This window comes from Mus musculus, chromosome 3, assembly GCF_000001635.26.
Source record: "Mus musculus strain C57BL/6J chromosome 3, GRCm38.p6 C57BL/6J".
Lineage (NCBI taxonomy): Eukaryota > Metazoa > Chordata > Mammalia > Rodentia > Muridae > Mus > Mus musculus.
The window spans coordinates 116,917,961-116,930,858 of NC_000069.6; the positions used below are offsets into that span (position 1 = coordinate 116,917,961).

At 41.6% G+C, this 12,898-nt stretch overlaps 1 protein-coding gene across 1 annotated transcript in view; it reads right to left on the minus strand.

Annotated features, from left to right (window-relative positions):
* Window positions 1–301: 301 nt before the first annotated feature.
* Window positions 302–12,898, minus strand: part of Palmd (palmdelphin) — a 50,691-nt gene continuing 38,094 nt past the window's right edge. Inside the window, exons 4-8 of the mRNA NM_023245.3 lie at window positions 9,615–9,729; window positions 9,441–9,474; window positions 9,213–9,323; window positions 5,275–6,375; window positions 302–673 (exon numbers count right to left, since the gene is read on the minus strand). Of these exons, the coding sequence (NP_075734.3) occupies window positions 630–673; window positions 5,275–6,375; window positions 9,213–9,323; window positions 9,441–9,474; window positions 9,615–9,729 (1,405 nt within the window). The 3' untranslated portion in view covers window positions 302–629. The remainder of the gene's footprint in view (window positions 674–5,274; window positions 6,376–9,212; window positions 9,324–9,440; window positions 9,475–9,614; window positions 9,730–12,898) is intronic.

Here is a 12,898-nt window from a genome sequence, read left to right on the forward strand (position 1 = left end):
TGGAACCTGAAGAAGAATGAACGAGCCTGTTGTCTTCTGGAATGTCTTGTGCTTTAGCAAGATAACCAACCTGAGTACACCCAGAGCAGAAGCACAGTTGTTCTGTGTGCCTTGTGGATGTGTGCAATCTCATTAGAGTCTCAACTGAGCCAACTAAATTGATCTTTGGCAGGAGCATGCAGTCATCTTAAGGAGTTACTGATTTTGAGAGGGTGCATTCCTGTCAGTGGCTGATATTTCTTGGCATGAGGTGTGCCTATGTATGATTTTTGCATCAACAACATTACCATGCCAGTTAAGATAGTCAAGGTATTTTAAATAACTTTATTCTTAAATTCAACAAGCTCTTATTAGAAATGCTTTGGTATCAATACAATAAAAATATACTGGTTCCCCCGGCCCCACTGAGTCATATCAAGTAACTGGAAAAGTTAGCATTTGTTGTCCCAGTTTTTTTTGAGGGGGGATTCCCCCCTAAATAATGACTAATATTTATTTATGTGACTTACTATGGGTATAATTATATAGTTTTGGACTTTAGGGACAAGAAATAAAAGAATTCAGAAGAGAAGTTTTCAGGCATTTCGTGGCTTCTCCTTCAGAGGTTATTCAGGTGGGCACCACGGCTCTCAGATCACCTTTTTCCCCAGCTTGGCCATTCTTATTCTTAAAGCTGTAGATTAAAGTAAAAAAAAAAAAAAAAGCAAATTATAAAAGAATCACGATTTTTACTCTAAATGACCATTTCATAGAAGGCAGGAAAGTTGAGAACATACCTCAGATGGTTTTATCCAACCGCGTGAGCATTGTTTTAGTAGCGTAAAGAGACAGCAGAAATAATGAGCTATGGTTAACTTAGGACAGGTGTAGGTTCAGAACTAGGAGGAGCCTATGTCTACAGAGGCCAGAAAAACGAGCAGAACAAACCCAGCACAGGCTGATGGCGTGTATTTTCACTCTCAGCCTGGATATATTCCTTTACGTCAATATCTGTCTTTTGTGCATATCCTTAGCTTTGTACCACTGAACCAAAACAAAGATACTCATACTTAAACTATGATTAGTGATTAAAAATTTTAAAATAATATCATTAAGCTTGGTTGTCCAAAGGCCCTCTGACCTTTGGATGGGCAATGACAAGAATAAATCTATGTATGAAATGAGATGAACTAATAATTAAGCGTTAGTGTGTAATTATGCTTTTGAATGGCAGCTGTATCTTTGAGTGTGCTCTACTGCTGATGAAGCCTTTTAAAACTGTAGGTGTGGGATTGATAGCACTCATTTGGTGTTCTGGTATTACACCTCAATACCGAGGGCCTTTGGGTATAGCTGCCTCTGTCATGTTCTAAAAGTTTTAAGGTGCTTTCAAGGCATTGAGCAAATGATTATATTCATTATGCAATATTACATTTGTGTGTAAAATGGCCCAAGAAGCAGCCATTTAGCTAATTGTACAATTTTGTTTTAATGAAACAGTAAGAGAAGGCATGTTTTTTTTTTCTCCCCATCTCTATGCTGCACATAGTTACCCATCAACCAAAGCAATGATCCTATCTTCAGAAGGCCTTTTACAAAAATATGAGAAGGGATGGGGACCTGCCACTGTCATGAGGTCATTTTCAATGCCATGTTCTCTCTGTGACAGAGGTTAAAAGCATCGCTTTCACTTGAAAGTGACGAGGCAAGTCACTACTAACAGCAAAGCCAGCGTTCAGGCTGTCTTGAGAGAATTTCCTTTGCCCAGTCAGCAGGATGGGTGGGCTCTGTTGCTGGAAGCTGCTGGGTGGTGGCCTCTGGGCAAGAACCTGCAACCCCACAGCAGAATAGGCAGGAGGCAAGGCTTCATGAGGGGGGCTGATCGTGGGTTTTGTGTCCTCTTGCATTACCAATGCTGAGAGAGAGCAGGGATAACGGATTGCTTAAAGGTCTGTTTAAGACAGGGTCAGAATCTTGTTCCCTACAGTTAGTTATGCCCCATCTTGAGAGTCTGCAAATAGAGCCCTCCCTGTGTCGCAGGGCATGCAGTGAGGTCAGCTAGCACTCGGATCCCTTTCTCCAAGCCTGTGGCAGTAGCCATAATTCCAGGTGGAGGTGTGGAGAGGAAGCATGCTCAGTCAATGCAAGGATGCTTCCTCTAATAGTGTGCCTTCAGTTCTCCTCTTGACCTCTCTTCTCTGCTCTTCTCTGATCCCAGTCTTGATTTCCTCCAACCACTCAGACACACAGTTTTAGCTGCTTAAATTGGTGGGAGAGAGATTTGTGTTTTATGCTCAGCCTCCTGTGACCCCTACTGGCTGTTTCCCAATCAATGGGGGAGCGAGTGCTCCAGAGCTAAAGTTTTTCTGCCTCTTCATCCCGAAGAACCATTGATATCTCTACAATCACAGAACTGAGCCGGGAGAAGAATAGGTGTGTGAGGTCTACCAAAGAAAGCAAGCTGTGTAGTTGCTATTGTCAGGGTTACTGTGATCTCATGGAGCGCTTACTGAAGCCATATAATAGTGGGTGAGTCTGGATCATATCATGCTTATACAAGCAGATAGACATAAGATTTCTGTCATGTTTCACAGTGTTCAAAATTTTACTAAACTATACTGTTGCTAGACTATCCATGCTGGACTAGTTTCTACTAACATAGCTTTTCAAGTGAGAAACTCTGTCTCTGACTTTCTCTCTGTCTCTGTCTCTCTCTGTGTGATGCATGCACTGCGTATGCTGCACACAGAAGGCCAAAGCAGGACATCAAGTGGCCTTATCTATTAATCCGTGCCTTGTTACCTTGGAGCAGAGGCTTTCCTGAAGCAGAAGCTCACTGTTTTGGCTGGATGGGTGGCCAGTGAACTGCTGGATCTGCCTGTCCCTGCTCCTGCAATGGTGGTGTTACAGGCTTGCACATCCATGGCTTTTGATATGGGTGGTTGGAATTCAAATTCACATCCCTATTTTGTAGAATAAGTGCACTTACCCACTGTGTTATATTCCCCACTCCTACGAATGTCTCTTGAGATAAGATTTTGATAAGTATATTTACAACAAATGGAAAGAGACAATTCTTAATTATTGTGCCTACCATAACTATTAGTATTTAATAGGAATTCTGTATTATAATAAAGGAATTGACTTAAATTGTGGGTCTTTAAGTATTGTAGCATTTCTCTCTGGTATATGTATATGTATATGTATATGTATATGTATATGTATATGTATATGTATATGTATGCATGCGTGTGTATGTGTGATGTTGAAAAGTACAATGTACTTGTGAAATTAAAGTCCATAGGTAGCTACATTCTCAGTGTACATAGTTGGTCCCTGAAATCATTGATATAATCTGATTGACTTATTTTTTTTTTTAAAGATTTATTTATTTATTATATGTAAGTACACTGTAGCTGTCTTCAGACACTCCAGAAGAGGGCATCAGATCTCATTACGGGTGGTTGTGAGCCACCATGTGGTTGCTGGGATTTGAACTTCGGACCTTCGGAAGAGCAGTCGGGTGCTCTTACCCACTGAGCCATCTCACCAGCCCTGATTGACTTATTTTTAAAGCTCATTCAAACTAATACCTCCACTCTGTGATCTATGTGACGAATTGGAAGGCAGAGACGTAAAACAATTTCACAATGAAGGGTAAGGAATTTGGAGCATTCTCTTCACAAGATACTTAGTTTGATAGCACAAGACTTTGCATTGTTACTTTGGAATAGGTTTTCCTGTTTTCATAATTTTATTTCAGTAGCATGATTAGTGTTGTCTGGAAATGTTAGTCACTTCCTGTCATTTTACTTGGGGTAAATGTGTTAATATGGTTAGGGAAGAAGGAGTAGGGGGTTTTTGGAAGAGCTGGCTAAAATCCAACATCAAAACAGGGAGGTTTTTTTTTTTTTGTTTGTTTGTTTTTAGTGTGTCATGCCAATACTTCAGACCATAAATAGAGCGATCCTTCCCCTATGTTACATGCATTGTTTTAAGAATGAATTTCAAAAGAAGCATTTGACCAGCCATCAAAGCCAGTTCTCCAAAAGGAAAGGGCCTTAGTCTCTGCAGCTTTCCATTGTGGGGGAACGTTATTCCAGATTCTGAGGAAGACACATGAGGGAGGGTAGAAATCCTTCAGGTGATTAAATTTGTGATGGATTCACCTAACAAGGACTTTAAATAATTTAAGGATGTCTCTATTATGGTGTTATTAGCAAAACAAGATTGGGCTTATGGCTCGATGAGGGAGAAAGATCTTGAATTGCAGAGGTCCTAACCCACTTCTATAAAACTACCAGGTTCAACTTGCTCAGATGGCTGGTACTTAATAGCTATTGCTTTTTAATGATCATTCTTCAATTAGCAACATTTACAATTACTTTGCATTTCTAATGTTTAGAACCTGTGCGTTTGTGTAATTTGACTTAGACTTTTAGCTAAGGTAAACCCAGTCATTCTAATTGTGTTTGTCAGATTCTTATTCATTTTTCTATCAGTGATAATAGGTCTCGATATCTGAGTGATAACAAGGAATTTGAAATCGAGGAGCTGTCAGTGTGTAGAAAAAAAGGTGTTGCAGTTACTTTTCATTATTCAATGATAAAATAGCTCAAGAGATACAAAGCCATAAAAAGTCATAGAGAATGTGAAATGCGGCTGTATAGAAAATAGAAAAAAAAATACATCAAGTTGGAGAAGACTATGAAAAATTGAGTCATAGATGATGCAAGATAAAAATTTTAAAGTGTAGAAAATGAAAGAACCAACATTAGTAAACCTATAAAAGTATAGAGAAAGGAGATATAGCAGAGTAATAAAATGCAAAGAAAATGGTATGTGTCTCCTATTTCCTTTTAAAATTAAGGCTACTTGTTAACTTACGTGTAAAATTTAAGTCACAGAGAGGCACAGGAAAGTAGTTGTCATTGGATTCTGCTGTGAAAAGTATGTTTCTGATGATCAGCACATTAATTAGCAACCCCAATGTGAATACATATGGCATTGCTCCCTCCCAGAAGACACATACATCTCCAGTAGCTAGAGGCAGCCAATGCAATATTAAAACAAAGCAAGACGGAGTTTCCACTTTCGTTGTTATTATTATTATTATTTTTTTGATGCGACTTACTTTGCTCTGCTGATAATACTTCGGATCAGCGTTAATAAAAGCTATCCAGTGTGTATTAGTTTATGAGGTGGTCACAAACACCGGAAGTCAGAGCGTTCATTAGCACGGAGAAGACTGTCACATTAGTAAACAGCAGCGGCATGCCTTGTCATTTTTATTACCTGTTAAGGAAGGATCCTCAGTCCCGTCTCCAGCTACTGGGACATCCAGGGGAGAGTGCCGGGCAGGGCTGCCTAAGCGTTCCTCTTGCTCTTTCAGAGAGATGGAATTTTTGTGAGGAGATTTATGGTTTGTGTTTTCATACGGCCTAACTTCCGCTCTCTTTCTAGGAAGTGGGGTTGGTTTGGGTGGCTGGTAAACCTGACTGTAGGGAGCTACGGGATGGTAGGATGGCCTCTCGGTTTGTCCTTCATTATCCTCCGCCTCGTCATCAATCACAACGAGCTCAGCGTGGATGACCCCGTCGTAGCCTGTCAAAAGCTTCTTTTCTTCCTCATTATCATCTGCCTGCTGATACCCCATGAAAATCATTGTTACAGGTTCTGTGTCATCCACATCAGAAGGCAGGGAATGAACGATGTTATATCTGACATCTTCTGTCTCCTCCTGGCAAGTGGGTGAAGAACACTGGGGTCCCGATTTCCCAGGGCTTGCTCTGCTGGGGCTCAGTTCCATCCTTGGAGAAACTTCGTGTTCGTTTTGCCTGTTGCTGGATTCTTCCCAAGGGCTTGCCATCCTCTTTTGTTGGGTGTGGACCATCTCTTCCACTTGCTGAACCATTGATCGGGGCTGAGGTGTTGGCCGAGTGGGACTGGTGTGAGTGGGACCGTTGCTTCTCCTCTCTGAGAGCCCGTCGGTCATATTGTGCGCAGATTCATTTGCATGGTTGCCCAGTCCGTTCGTTTTCATCATTATCCTTTCTTGAAAATTTGGTCCAGGGCTTATGACTCTTTCTCTCTGTGGGGTCACAGGCCTGCAAAACGGATTGGCGTACACTGGCTCATGGTACTCTGTGGGCGATTTAGAGTTCCTCTCTGAGGCTTGTCTTAGGAGATCCTCCACTTCGACAGGTGCGAGGCCGTCGGTGCCATTGTAGGTTGTGTTCTGATTGGAGCTAACAGCATAGACTGATTTCTGCCGGTCCTCATACACTTTTATCCCTGTGCTTTTAAAGTCATCAGATGGCAGCGGTATTGAAGACAGAACTACGCTCTCTCCAGTCTTCAAATCTTTTTCAACTTTAATTTCCATGGCATACAAAGCTGTTAAAAGACAAATTCAACACACGATTTAGCACCCCTTTTCTCTTATAAACGAATTTATTTACTTTTATATCCTTTGACATTCTCTTATATGACATTTAAAAACCTCTAGCCCAGAGGTACGAACCTTTAATCCCAGCACTCAGAGGCAGAGGCAGGTTAGTCTCTGTGAGTTCAAGGCCAGCCTGTCCTACAGAGCAAGTTCTAGGACAGCCAGGGCTACACAGAGAAACCCTGTCTAAAAAAAAAACCAAACCAGCAAAAATAAACCAGCTCTCCCCACAAATCGTCCTGATTTGGGTGGTGGAGGGATGTCTCTACAAGAAGGCATGAGCTACACATTTCTAGCACCCATGTGAGGAGGCCCACAACCTTCTTAAATCCCACTTCCAGGGAATCTAAATCCTTCTGGCTCTCCAGGGCACCTGTATGCGTGTGGTGCGCGTGAACTTATCCAGGCACACACATATACACATAAAATACATCTTTAATTTTTTTTTTCTGGTTTTACCAATTAGTTCTAAGACAACTGACTCTGGGTAACATGGTGCCTTACGAAGTGTAGCATTTTGGAAAAATGACTTGAAGGAGTCAGTAAGAGAAATAAACCCACAGAGTTGGCATTTTCCAAAGTAACCGAAAGATAATCCTCTCCAATGAATAGATGTGACCAGCCAGACTTACACACATTTGCTTACTTTTTAAGGAGAGCCTCTTTACGTAGGAAGAACCCCACAGTGTAGGCTGCAGCAGGTGAACTGACTAGCAGGGTAATTTGTTAAGCTACATCCTTGCTGGAAGCTCAGCTGCCTACTGACACTGTAGGTAGTGTACTGCTCTAAGGGCTTCACACTGTGGAGGAAGCTAAGACGTGGCAACAGTAGTACAGAGGCTGGAATTTAATTTAAAAATTAAACAACAACAACAACTTTATTTTATGTGTGTAACTATTTTGCCTGCATGTATATCTGTGCATCGTGTGTATGCCCGGTCCCTGAGGAAGTTAGAGAAGAGCCTCGGATGCCCGGGAACTTGACCTATAGATATTTGTGAACTGCCACATGGCTGCTGGGAATTGAATCTGGGTCATCTGCAAGAGCAGCAGGTGCTCTTAATTTCTGTCCCCTCTCTCCAGGCACCTCCCCGTTATCTCCCTAATTTAATACCACTTTTAAGTAGATGGAGGGCTTAACATAGAGCAATCTGAACTGTACTGGAGGTGACTGGTGGTGGTGGGGAACGGAAGGAGTGTGGGGCACAGGGTTGGAGTTTGTCTCATGGCCCAGGCAAGAGCCCCATGGCTGGAATTTTAACAGGTGAGGGAACAGCATTCTTTGTAGAATTAGAATGTGTGAGTGCTTGCTTTTAGTATATTTTCCTATAGCTCATCTTGTATTTCTTGTCTTCTCTGTTGCCTGACGGGTTGTAGCTTTCCCTGGGTACCCAATTACATCTGCAAGATCCCTGCCCTTCGTCTCCCCGCCTCACATCTCTGCCTCAGTTTTCTGCACTGTACTCCCTAAATGGTTAATTTGGTGAATACCTACCATGTGCCTAGGTGGGCTTGGTGTATAGTATTTATTCATTAAATATCTGTTGAGGGAATACAGACTGCTCCCTGCAGACAGAGAATAGGTTCTCCTTCAATTCTGAAATCCAAAGTTTTCCTCTGTGGGCAAACCTTCATTTTCCCTGAGGCTTTACAGCATTTGTTTTATGAAAATCATTATCTCGGGAAGGTAAGTAATGTGTAACCTTCCCTAGAAGACATTTTTACTTAAAACATATTTTAGTTACTCAATATCTACTGGATGAGATTTTCTAGCTGAGAAGTTTTAAAGCACTTCTTGCCTGTCTCAGGTCTTATCTTACTTGTTCCTGGTTATTTTGGTCAGGAGCGAAATGCATGGAATAAATATCCCACCTTCATTACCCTAACCGTGCAAGCCCCAGGATCTGTCCCATAGCTCTGGGAACTTTGTACAAGGCACCTTAGTCTAAAGTGGAAGCATAGTCAAGGTGTGAAGACTTACTATAAACTCTGAAATTGAGGGGACCAAGGAGATGGCTTAGTGGGTAAAATCACTTGCAGCCTGATGACACGAATTCAATCCCAGGAACCAAGATTAAAAAAAAAAAGCCAGATTTATGGACCCATTCTTAGGTTAAGAGGGATGCAGAGACAGGAGAATTGGTTTGAAACATAGGGGCCAGATAACATGCAGTATGCTGTACATTGGCAGACACAAGAGACATCCTCCCCTAAACAAGGGAGGAAGAGGGAACTGACTCTGTAAAGTTGTCCTCTGATTTCTATATGAATGCTGTGGTCCATGTGCATCTACAGTCACACACACACATACACACACACACACACACACACACACACACACACACACACATACACACACACACAGACAGACAAATACACACACACACACAAACATACATACATACGTAATAGATATAACATATACATACGTAATACATACAATAACATGCATAGATAATACATAAATAACACATACAATACACACATAGATAACACATACAGTATACATACAGAATATATACAATACATACATAACAATACAATAAACACATATAGAATACATACAATAATACATACATAACACATCATATATAATATAATACACATAACACACAATACATACAATACATAAATAACATACAATACATACATAACACACACACATACACACACACACACACATACATACACACACACACACACACACACACACACACACACACACACACACACATCTTAAAGACACCTGAAATGAACGTGCTGTTCAGTGCAAGTTCTCACATACCTTTTCTGTTTTGTTCGTCATCTGGTCCTTCGTTTCTTTCCTTTCTTAATCGGGAAGGTATGTAGGAACTTGGAAGGTCAGGGATATTAGCATAGATGTCCTCGATTGACTCTGTAAAGTTGGTGTGAATTCAAAACACATGTAAGATATTTATAATGGTGAAACAAGGCCAGTGATTTTATGAAAATTACCTCGCTTCGACCTGAAACAGGCTGCTTAAAAACATACCTTCTGGGTTTTCTTCCTTTTCCACCTTCACGGACTGTAAGATAAAAGATTTCCAGGGTGAGCTTAGTTTAAGAAAGTCAAAATACACATCTAGAACTACTTCGAAGAATTTTGAAGTGTAGTGTTTGCGGACTCTTCTGAGGGAATCATAGTTTGAAGCTGAGTTACACTCACTCTTATTATGTCTTCTGTGGTCTTCTCGATCGACTTTAGCTTCTTCAGAATTGCCTCTTCGTTGGCTGAGATTTGCAGTTCAGCCTTTTCAAGATCTTGGATCTCTTTCTCAAGCCTGACATTAAAAAAAGATATAGTTTGTAAATGTGGTACATGCAGGGTCTCAGATGCATCTTTCTCAGATGCAGACTCAGTTGAGACATCTTCAAGCACGTGGCATTGTCTGAGCATCGCAGTCTCACATCTCGTACCACACCTAATGCACAGAAGGTTTCCAACGCTTGAACAGTTTTTAATCCAAGTCTTATTACTTTTATTTAGTTTTACATAGAGACTTCTCAGATATAAAGGTTAATTTTGATGGCCAATTGGATTAAATAATCCCAGGACATTAATAGAGCATACCATTAGGCTTGTCTGTGAGGGTTATTCCTGGGAGATTTAACTGAGATGAGGAGACCCACAATAGTCATGACTGAGGACCCAGACCAAATAGTCTCTCTCTTTCTCTCTCTCTCTCTCTCTTGCTTTCTCTATATCTCACTCTCCCTTGCTTTCTCTTTCTCGCTCTCTCACTTCCTCTCTTTTCTTCTCTCTCTTCCCCCTCAATCTTTCTCTGTGTGTTTGTCTGTCTGTCTCTGTCCCTCTTTCTCCCCCTTCCCTCTCTTCCTCTTTCCCCCTCTCTGTCTTCTGTGTGATCAGCTGCTGCATGCGGCTCCTGTTTCTGTGCCCTCCCTGGCTTTACCTATTGCATCTCCTCAAGCCGTGGGTCCCAATAAATCCTTCCTGTTTTGAGTTGCACATTTGTCACAGGGATGAGAAAGCTAACTAGTATGTTAGTGAAGCTTTCGGCTTTGGCCTCATTATCTTTGTTGCAATGGTTACGGTTGCTTCCACACAAACCAGAATAACTTATTCCATTAAGAGGCTCCTTAGGCTGAAGGTGGCTGCACAGGCTTGATGATAGAGCTCTGGAGGCTGAGGCAGGGAGCCTGAGGCTTTGAGGCTAGCCTGAGGTACAAACAATGTGGTTTGAAAATCAGGGAGGGAAGTGAGTTTGAGGCCAGCCTGGTCTACAGAGTGAATTCCAGGACAGCAGGGTTACACACAGAGAAACCCTGTCTCAAACATAATTCCTTACCACCACCCCCAAAACGGACATAGTCTCACCATGTAACAGTCAACTGTACTGCTGTGTGGGAACTCACTGTGAAGACCAAGCTGGCCTAGGACTTGCAGAGATTTGCTGGCCTCAAACTCTTGAGTGCTGAGATGAAAGAAGTATGCCACCACACCTGGCCCTTGTCCATTCTGACATCAGAAATGACACTGTTTTAAGCTCCTTGAGCACTATGCTCTTTTCTGAGTAGGAAGGAGAGATGGACAAATGGACAAGATCCTAATATAACGGTCTCATTTTCTGTGGTGTGATAGTAGATACGCATAGCCTGATAATGTGCAAAGGAACTGACAAAGAGGTACACTCATGGACTGTTCCACAGACTCTGAACTCATACCAGCATGCGGATGAAGTTCAGGACTGTCTGCTCTGTGTGATTCCACAGACCCTGGCAGCTGCAGTTACCAAGGCTGGCTCTTCCAGCCATGAACCATGTGTAGTCTTTGCCAGACACTCTGAGCTCACAAGTCAGCTGCCTCGGAGGACAGCTGATTTGACATGACAGCTGGTCCAAGAGACGCCAGCTGTGGATATTCATGTCAGCTAACATAATTGTCAATTTGCTTGGCCTCCTTCTTGAAGATAGCATGGGCCTGGCTGCTCCAGAATCTTAGGCCACTGTCACACTATTAAAAATCCAAGAATATGATTGTCTTGGCCACTCTACTCATTGTGTTAACTCCAGGTCTGATATTGATGTGGTCTCTGAGCATTTGAAGGCCATTTATAGCTGAGGCGGTTTTCTTGAACATCATACAACTTCAAGTGAATTATAGTACCCCTGGTTTCTTAGGAGATGCCTGCCATTAAAAAAGAAAATTCCTCCAGGTATCTGGTAGCGTTCTCCCATCAGTAGAATTATGAAATGAGTCCTGAATTAGGAAATGTGTGGTGAGCTACTCTGGTAGAGTGGAAAACGACTAAAAGTGGTAGATCTGGATTCTAGAGTCTTTGCTACACATTATAGTCAATTTCTTTAACCTCCGAAAAACTCAGCTTTGCAATGTGCATGATGAGAATAACAATACCTGCCTTGTTTTGTTCAGATGTTAGGTGAAACTAGGAGAGATGATGATGCTCATGTAAGGCAGTTGGACATGGCAGGTGACAGGTATGAGCTTGTTCTGGAGAGGAATCTCAAGGCTTTCCATAACACATTCTACCTTTGTCCCCCTTCACTGCCCACCTAAGGGCTCTCTTCCCAATATGTGTGTTAGACACGGGGTGTAAAGGGGAACCTGGGTAGAAATGAAGGAGGTTCAAAAACTCTTAAATCTCAGCCCCCCCCCCCCCCGCTGTGAAATGAAAGAAATGTAGGCTTGAATTCGGCTTCATCTGCCAACTTCCTGTGTGACCTGAGACTAATCACGGAGACTAATCTTTGTCTTCATTCATTTATGCATCCACATAAAATGTTTACTGAGTGTATTCACTGTACCAGGAACTATTCTATATGATAGTGTTATGATAGTAAAAAATGGAGAGGTTGATATTTTAGCAGGAAACAGTGCATTAATACCCAGGCTGGCAGGGTTGTTCTGAGAAAGGTCTGATGTAAAATGTTTCAGGCTTATAGTCCACATGTTGGTTATGTTATTCATTCATTTGTTTCCCCTTTATTTGTGCTGTGTAACACTTCAATTGTGTGTGTGTAGCATTCCTATTTTGTGTCCATAAAAATACAGAACAGGGCTAGATGGGTTCTAGGCCATAGTTTGCCAACTCCTGCATTAATAATTGTATATATGCATGCCTGTTTGTATATGCATATAACATCTAGTTACATATATATTATACATTTAACAAACATGTATATAAGCACATATATATTTCTATATGAAAAATATTCCCATAAAAAGGCATAATGGATTACCAGGATTAAGGGCACATAATATTGTTCTGGAGATGATGTCTCTTTATACAAATGTTGTGTGTGACAATGAATGAGTGCAGAGCATAAAAACATGCTCCCTAGAGAGCAGGGTAGATTAAAAAACTTGAGGGGAGACACAGGTAGCAGGAACATATAGGGTCTTGGACATAGGAAGGTTTGTGGATGGGGGGTGTCTATTGCCATATCACTATCAGAAGCAGGGTCTGCACT